This window comes from Haplochromis burtoni, unplaced genomic scaffold (genome assembly GCF_018398535.1).
Source record: "Haplochromis burtoni strain Fernald_Lab_line unplaced genomic scaffold, NCSU_Asbu1 Contig_262, whole genome shotgun sequence".
NCBI classification, from domain to species: Eukaryota; Metazoa; Chordata; class Actinopteri; order Cichliformes; family Cichlidae; genus Haplochromis; species Haplochromis burtoni.
In genome coordinates this window covers 351,891-361,091 of record NW_024582623.1, presented here as the reverse complement: position 1 = coordinate 361,091, position 9,201 = coordinate 351,891, and the positions used below count along the sequence as shown (strand labels likewise).

The 9,201-nt window shown below is 40.8% G+C and overlaps 1 protein-coding gene across 1 annotated transcript in view; it reads right to left on the bottom strand.

Annotated features, from left to right (window-relative positions):
• Positions 1 to 77: 77 nt before the first annotated feature.
• pde8a (phosphodiesterase 8A) overlaps positions 78 to 9,201 on the bottom strand; it is a 49,899-nt gene continuing 40,775 nt past the window's right edge. Inside the window, exons 15-22 of the mRNA XM_005943274.3 lie at positions 8,803 to 8,851; positions 8,435 to 8,570; positions 8,117 to 8,315; positions 5,990 to 6,207; positions 5,036 to 5,168; positions 4,118 to 4,282; positions 3,867 to 3,996; positions 78 to 2,291 (exon numbers count right to left, since the gene is read on the bottom strand). Coding sequence (XP_005943336.1) covers positions 2,185 to 2,291; positions 3,867 to 3,996; positions 4,118 to 4,282; positions 5,036 to 5,168; positions 5,990 to 6,207; positions 8,117 to 8,315; positions 8,435 to 8,570; positions 8,803 to 8,851 — 1,137 coding nt within the window. The 3' untranslated portion in view covers positions 78 to 2,184. The remainder of the gene's footprint in view (positions 2,292 to 3,866; positions 3,997 to 4,117; positions 4,283 to 5,035; positions 5,169 to 5,989; positions 6,208 to 8,116; positions 8,316 to 8,434; positions 8,571 to 8,802; positions 8,852 to 9,201) is intronic.

Sequence of the window (9,201 nt, the reverse complement as noted above, 5' to 3'; positions counted from 1 at the left end):
CACAGAGTCTTACTGCAGGCATGAAATAAATGAGCAAGTCAAAAAGAAAAAAGGCATTGAATCATAGACATTAAATATATAATTGACATTATTTTATTTTTCATTGAATAATTTCTAATTTTTTTTTCCGTGCCTTCAGACCAATGTGTATCAGAAGGAACAAACAAATCCCCTGATTGCGTGTACATTTCTGTCATTTGAGAGAAACAACGATAATCGTGGTCAGCGCATCTTGTTAACCACCATTTGCTTAGCTGTTATGGCATTTAATATACTGTTTAAAGAGGAAATATTCTTAATAAGCGACAATCTTTAACATATATTAGTATCCTAATCTGAATCCAACCTTGAACAAAAAGCTGTTCCCTGGGTCTGTGCAGAAGGATGTTGGACAAGTGGCCAAAATAGAATGATGTTTGATCCAAAAACAAAGAAGAAGAAGAAGAAAAAAGAAAATCAATACAAGCTGGCCTCCAGGAGACTGCTTAAAGACAGTGATAGACAACTCTGCGATCCACATCCTTCTTAACCATTTAGTTCTCTGTATACATGCTCTGCGTGACCATCCCATTCAAAAGTATTCAGATAGCTATAATGGTTGATCTCTTTTGCTGCAAATCCAGTGTAAAATTCATTGTCTATAAAAATATTGAGATTTCCTTGAACATAACCTTCTGACTATGTCATAATAAAAACTCCAGATGTCTGTTGCAGTTGCACAGTGGGATGTACTGTATAAATATTGTATAAAATAAGGCAGTCTTTTCAGTAGGATAAACCAGATACAAAAATTTCTGGGAGACAAAATTTTTCAAGTCCAAAATGTTTTCACATATTTCTGCTGTTGTCAAATGTCGAGCGGTTTACAGCATTAAACCAAGAGCAAGGGATTGTTGCAACAATGAATACACCCACGCACTCGCAGCAACAACCAAAACACACCCACACGTGCGCGCGCGCGCACACACACACACACACACGCACACGCACACACGCACGCACGCACGCAAACTCCCGATGATCAACAATAACAGCTTATTCTCCAATGCAACATCCCATCCCTGGACAAATCACTGAGACGTAGACATTTCTAATATTGTTTACAGTGCAATACAAAAGTGTTCATTCAAACTGGTACTGTACTTTTGATAAAAAAAATTAAAAAAAAAAAGTTTAATATGGTAATGCTTCATATGAATAATAATTGTGAATTTTCGAGAGTTATAGTAGTATTTGTCTTCATTAGCTTTGGCTTTTCTCGCTCTTCATAAATTCATTTTGTTCTCGTCAACTAATTCATTTAGGAATTTTTATATAGAAAATATGGAACATCTTAAGAAAAATGTACACACCAAATCATCTGCAGTTAGATACCTACGATTGTGATGTTGAGGTTTTTGTCTCTCAGCGGTGGCCTAAGAGAAAGGTCCACCGCCCCCAACCCATAAAGAAAGCATCTCCTCTCACATGTCTACTAAGACAGCTATGTGTCAACTTGGTTGGGTTTCTCTCAGACACGTGTGAATATTGCCCCAAAACAAAAACAAAAACAAACAAACAAACAAAACAAAGGAAAGCAGTGGAGTGTTCTTTCATGGTGTGACCTCCAGGGGGTTGAAAGAGCAGTCCTGCCTTGCTGCGAGCACAGGAATGGAGGTCAAAAGTGATTTCACAGCCTGGTTTGAAAAGATACATTTTTTCATCCAGACCACGCTTCCATCGAGTCTTTTCAGTAAACAAGCAGTTTTTACTCAAACAGCAACTTCACAGGCAGACAGGAGTGCCCACGTGGCGATCGGGGAGGGACGGGTGCTTCGCCAGAAGACCGCTAACGACCCTCTTTCAGTCATGTCACTTGACCAGCTACACTGCGATTGCCTGAGAGGCACAAGAAGTTCGTAAGGATGCTGCGTGTCCGTGTCTGTTTGTCACAGTTCGCGTACGACAGGCTCGTAAAGCCCGCAGCATTACAGCTGCAACTGCCTGTCAGGAAGGAAGTCCTTCTGTGGTTCTCTGTATGGACGGACATGTGGACGCTCGGTGTGCTACGGAAGCAGGAGAGTGAAGGCGAGGAAGCCCCTTGGCTGGCTGGGCTGGCAGGGAGAGAGACCCCCCCCCCAGCCAAGAGAGAGAGAGGAGGTCTGCCTCAGATTACAGAGTCCCAGGGCACAAACACTGAAGCACCTACTCGGGAGGTGGTCGCAGGCTGTGCAGCTTCCTCTCATCCAGGCCTTTCCAATACTTGAAGTTGTTGTCCAAGTGCTGCATAAGATTGGGGAGGTCTGCAAAAGCTGGGGAGAAGAAAAAGCAAGATCAAGATGAGGCTTAAAGATTACATTTTGTTTCAAAGATAGTACGACACATTTATATTTAATAAACATCTCTATCTCACTGTCACAGTATAAAAACAAGCAGCAGCATCTGGTGCTGAAAAATGAAGACAGCGGAACGTGACAAAAACTGCTGTTCCTCCGACGGCCACTTTGGTTCTACCAATGGCCGAATACCCAATAAAAGTGATGGATCAAATTAATATTATTATTATTATGAGAGTCATAATAAACTGAATCTGCCTCGCTATAGTTTCATGTCATTTCTGCACAAATAACCAATACTTGCAATACAGACGTGTGTGTGTGCATGGGCACACAGGGGGAAAAAACAGAAAAGAGAATGAAACCATAATACTGACGTAATCCACCATTTTGGCTCTTCAGCTGTCATCCCTCCACTCACATGCATGCTAACTAATTACAGGGGGATAAATCAGTTAGCGTTGTATGTCGGCACTAACTTTAATTAGATAGCGCGGGTCGTAAACCAGTCGGAAGGTTGGTGGATCGATTCCCCGGCTACTTTTTGGGGTCCTTAGGGATTAGAAAAGCGCTATACAAATACAGGCCATTTACCATTTAACGTCAAAGCATCCTCGGGCAAGATACTGAACTCAAAGTTGCCCCTGATGCATGCACTGGAGTGTGAGTGTATGCATGAATGCACTTAGGTGGAGGGAAAAAAAGTGCTTTTATGACAGGGTGAATGAGGCTTGTAGAAAAGCACTTTATAAGTAATAATTTACCATTACAGAAAGTGAGGAATAAACTCCATTTTTTTGTCCCCTGTATGTTTGGGGCACATTATGGAGAATTAGTAACCTCCTCTGCCCCCAATGGTGTGTCAGCTGTCGGCTTTGACACGGAGAAAAGAGCACGATTGGACTCTAGAGCAACCTAATTGCCACTTGAGAGTGGTTCTAAACAACTGAAGCATCACAGCCCACCCCAAGTGAATAACCTCTTGGTATACAAGCAGATATAGAGCACGGCTACTGCTACAGCAGCCAATGCAAGCTGTGTCACCAAGTGAAGTCACTGAACTAGTCCTCTCAACTGTGTTTGTGGTTTCGGTGCCTTTTGCAGCATTTTTTTTAATGATTATCTGATAATAACATGGCTGTGTGAAAATGTAGGACTATTTTATTTGTGAGTTAGCACTAATTAGAAGACATCTATGTGCATGAGATGCTCCCTAACAGTCTACGGGCGTGCCAATCCATCCAAGCTAGACAACACTAGCAAGCTTACCAGGATGATAACATCTATAGTGTATCTGCCTACAGTATGAGCCTTTGGATTAATTTCTTTACAAGGCAACAAAAGGCCATGTTTGATGGCACCAAACACCGAGTATGCTTGCTGTGATCTAATAACACTGAGAATTTTATTATGGCAGTGAAAGACAAATGCCACCTAATCACATTACAGCGAATAACTGAACCTCCTACGAATATTGGTCCTGTGCATGCATAGGAATTGACACAAATATAGATATAAAAGTACTTTTTATGTCATGCTGTGCAGACTTACCGTCCCATGCATCAAACATGTCTGTAATGAAGTAGTCTATGAAGGAAATCTGGGACTTTGGGATGCTACAAGTGTTTCTGTCAAACACAGGCATGACCACCGGTAGACCTTGTCTCTTCTCCTCGTCAGTCTGCATCAGAGATAAGAGCGCAAGGAGTCATCAATCCCAGTAAACACATTACAGCTGCTTCCTGCTGGATCCATTTCCACACGCATTCAACACCATGTTATTTTTTGCCCCTTCTAATCACCTGTGCAAAATACTCCTCTGAGATTCGTCCAGCCCATTCTATACAGAGCTCCTGAGGCCTACATGGATTGGATATGTCTGCACATTTAATCAGCATCCGCTTGACAAGGATGCGATTCTCGGGGGATGTCAAGACGCTTTTGACAGATTCCTCATCGTTGTTTCCCTGTATATAAGGAAAGAAGAAAAGAAAAAGCAAACATTTACCACAAAATAAACTCAAATTCAAGTTTTTAGTTAAAATCAACAGCACCTTACAAGTGAACTACTTCACGAATAACCTGATATGTCTTTACAAAGAGCAGCCCTGGCAGCTGATAGGGTTTAGTCTTCTAGACGTTTAATTGTGAGTTACACTTCCATGTAAATGAGCACAGCAATCTTCATGAAGTCACAACATATGGGTTGTACTTTATGTTACAAGACTGAATTCACTGAGAGTAATGTTAAACCAACCTGCAGAAGAAGATCCGTTTCCCCTAGCAGAGTTATTTTATTCCCAATCTTTGTGTTTTGTCTTACAGTCAAACGATATTATGTTTTTCCCTCAAGGCACTCTTTTATTAACCAAACCTGACCTTCATCACATTTTACATCAGACACAAACGCACAAGCCCTCTAAAAATCCTACACTTAAAAAAGCAATACAGCTTTTAAATGTCTGTGTTGAGCATTCCACACAGGGATGAGAAAGATGATAGCAAGTTGCAAAACTCTCCCCCCACAAAGACATCTGTACCACAGCAAACACCAGTATCATCATCTCCCTAAGCCCTTAAGACACTGTGGCTCGCTTACTGTTGGTGTATCATTATCTGGTTTGTTTAGGGGAAAAGGGGAAAAAAGGGAAATTATATTTCCTCACAGGTATGAAATCTATATTAAAAATCATTTAAGAGTGTTCCAGTTTCATTCTCACCCCATTCTCCTCCAGAGCAGCCAGTGGTTTGTTGATGCTGTTGACAAACTTGTTGACATGCTCAAAGTGTTTGGTCATCTCAGTTGCGAGCACCATGTCAATGATGGCCTGTCGTAATGTTCGATATTCATTCCTTGAGAGAAAGTGTGGACAGGAATCACGTGGGTAAGGGAGAGAAAGACGGGGAGAAGTGAAAACAGAGAGTGAGATGACAGTGTGGTAAATAGCCTGGAAACCCGTGTGAACAGTTTTCCCCTTCACTACAGTGACAGTGGCCATGAATGAATGCTTTGTTCACCTTCCCCCTTGGAGGGGACCAGCAAATGTGAGCTATTCTGTTTTGGGACTCAAATCACATTACTACCCTGCTGCTGTCAGCACACACAAACACACAGTATCACTTTCATCAGTGCATAAGGAGACTTAAGTCCTATGATACTTCAGATCATGTGCGTGTCTCAAAGAGCTTCCATATGTTAAATATAATGAGCCTGACCTTGCATGCTGCAAAATCTAAAGATTTTGTAGAGCGTGCAAAAAACAACAACAACAAAAAAAAACAAACGTAAAATAAAATACCTGGAATCATGGTTTATCTGATCAAAATCAGCAAATTCACTTAAACTGAAATAAATAATTAATCCCAAAATAGAAATTTAGTAATCAGTTTTCCAACTCTGTGCAAGCAAAGGCTGTGTGGCAAATATTAGTCCTTTGAGCACACAGTGACAGCAGATTATACTAGACATCAAGCTGTCTAAACGATAACTAATTTAGGCCTTGAGGCTTCAAATGTAGCTACATCCTAAAAATTCCTCCTCTTAACTCAGTTATTAGGGAAAAAGCTTAAAGTCTGGACACCTAATACATTTATGTTTGGGGAACTTGTGGTGTTTTACAGAGCTGCTGGCAGTAAAAGCAAGCGCACAGACGGCCACATCATAAATCTCCTACCTTTCTATGTTTTTGAAGATGTTGCACTTATCATCTCTCGTGGTGATCTGGAAGGCCAGTGCGGCATGGTGACTCTCTAGTACAGCTGTGTCATTATAGAGGATGGCCAGCTCGCTTCCTGCATTGCAAAGGAAGCTGTTGGTACGGCCTGGGTGGTCCACATCGTGCACGGTAGCAGCAATCAGGGCGGCCACCTCATCAATGGGATCCAGACTTTGCTGTCGGTAGAAGCCAATGAAGTTAAAGGTTGGCATTTGAATAGCCTAACCGTTATCAGGTAAATGATAAGCTATACTAACAGTTGGCACAGTATAACCTTCTACTATTATAACATTTATATAACAAACATTTCCATCTTTGTTCAGTTCTCTGTCAAGATGATCCCACACTGCTTTAACAATGTTGAGATCTGGGGTCTGGGGAGTCCAATCCATGACTGGTATTGTTCCACTGTGCGTTCTTCTATCCAGGTTTGCTTTTACTGCACTGGCAGTGTGCTAAAGATGAAGCTAATGTTTCCAGCTGGTTTTGCATAGTAGATCTGAAAGCATTTTCTGATTTTATAATTCCATCAGTTTTATATTCCCAACAACATTTGTTGAGATTCAGCCCCAAACCATCAGAGAACCTCCACCGTGTTTTATAGATGGCTGCTCACACTCATTGTTGTACCTCTCTCCTGACCTCCTCCGTACACACAACAACAATTTGAACCAAAATTTTCCAATTTGGATTCATCATTTATTAAGACCTGTGGTCACGGATTTTCATTTCAGTTCTGGTGTAATTTTCTTCCCGTTTCCCTTCCTTAGGAAAAGCTTTCTTGACAGCCACCCTTCCACTGAGACCATTTCTGATGAGACTTCAGTGAGCAGGAAATGAATCAGCTGAGGATTCAGATTTATCTCTCAGATCGTTTGCTGGATTGGTTCCTCTTTCCTAAAGACATGACTTTCAAAAACTGTTCATCTATATAGTGTTTTTAGGGCTGTCATTTCTTCTTTTGCCTCCCATTTGTCCAATTTCCTCACATTTTTTAAGAACATGTACTGCACCATGCTGAATAAATGCCAAGTTTCAGCAAACAGTTCTTTGGGAATCATCGTGTTGGTGAGGAAAAGCTATATGTCCATCAAACTGAGTTATCTTTGATATTTTTCATAGATTCGACTGAAAGTGGGAAAAAATATTGTTTTTGTGACAGACTGCTTGCTGACTTGTCTGTTACGTGTGGACACAACGCTGGTTCATTGCTTAAGCTAGATGGATTTTTATGCTGGGCTGATTCAAAGGTCAGTGTTAAATGGAGTAAAATATGGCTGCTGTAAAAATATAAATAAAATAATAATGATAAAAATAATAACACAAGAAAGTCTGACTCCTTGGAAGCATAACAGAAAGAAACAAGGAGTGGCTCAAGACTTTTGCACTATTCTTTTATCAATACACATTTCATGTCTAATGCTAGCCAGAAAACAAAACTCATTTAGTCTTTAAAGCACTTGGTTTTTGGGTTGTTTTTTTTGTTTTTTAAAGCTTTGTTCTACTTTTGATTTGAGGTATATTTAACACATTTAAAGAGTATGCTATACAACAGTACATAACAGATTTTAAACCTGCTAACCCCGCAGATTTCAAGGGATTTATTAACCCTGGTGATATAACTACACAGTTTATGGGCTAAGCCAATGAAAGATCACTGCACTGAGTTCAGAAATAGACTGTTTGGTAAGCAGCTTTAGCCACTGCACATCACCCAACAGTTACTGAGCTACTGACACACTTGGACAAAACCAAGACTTTTTAGGATAAAGTAGACTCAGACAAGACAAGTGACACCCAAGACTGTGCTGAGACTTCTGTCTGACTGTGTTAACTTCCAGCATTTAGTTACTTGTAGAGGTCTGGGTCCAAAAATCAGAAATGGCGAACTCTTGCAAACAAAAGTAGGGCAGGCTGCTGAAGCTTTAAAAAACTATTTTATCCATCTATAGCATCTGGTTCTGACCGAAGATCATTCAAATAAACCATAAGTGAACATTGTTTTTAATTCTAAATGATACAAGTAATTAGGAAATATGAGCTTAATTTGTAATATACTTTTTAAAACTAACATTATTAATTTACCTTGACCCTCTCTTTGCAGAGAAAATAGGCCGTTGCATGCAGGACATCAGCTGCATGGGTAGAGTTGTGGTAGGAGTTACTCGAGTGGTAGTTCGCTTCAATGACTTGTAGCCAGGAGCGCAAAGTGGCTTCAGGGCAGTTTAGGAACTCACAGACCCCAAAGCGGGAGAAGATCTTCAGGCCCAAGTAGGTCAGAGGCCTGTGGGATGATTGAACATGAAACTTTAACACAAGCTGTCATCGCGAGTCTTCTTTTTATTTTTCCCCCCCAAAAAACACACAAATCAATCCTGCAGCATTAAACAGGTTCAGCCTCACCGTTTCAGGGTCGCCGCCTCCAAGTTGAAAATGTCAAAGTCCCAAGAGTCCTCATTCTCCATGGTCTGGGCGATTCGAGGGGGGATGTCGTTTAACGACAGAGGAGTTGTCAGGTGACTGGGGAGATGGTGGGGCTCTGTGAGGAAAAGGAAGACATGACAAAGGAGGAATTCAAATGAAGAGGAAAGGGAAGAAGGGAACTAGGATGTTGTTGGTTTTTTTTTTAAAGATTCAGGCAGTTGAACAATATAAGATACAAAATACACAAAATGTACAAAAATATATAATATACACCCAAGCTGGAAAGAAAATGTAATGAAAAATCTGTACTCTGTGTCACAATTGCATTATGCATTTTGTAAACTCACGTTTGGTGGAAAAGATGTATTCATTTCCTGACAACCTGCGTAAACCATCCTGTAGACCAGAAACAAAGAGCTTTAGGGATTGCAGGTGGAGAGAAATGCACAGAATGAATAAATCCATCCTTTAGCTTTCTTCAAAGCGCAACATGAAGACTTCAGCTCATTGCCAGGAGCACCAGCATCACCTCTATAATAAATCCTGCGGCATACTGTCAAAATTATCTGGAGAGTGAAACTCTTAGGATGCTCTGAGTTTACGCTTGCATTAGATGTTATATAAAAGTTATCTTTGGAAAATTAAGCCATTTGGAACACACACACACACACACACACACACACACACACACACACACACACACACACACACACACACACACACACACACACACACACACACACACA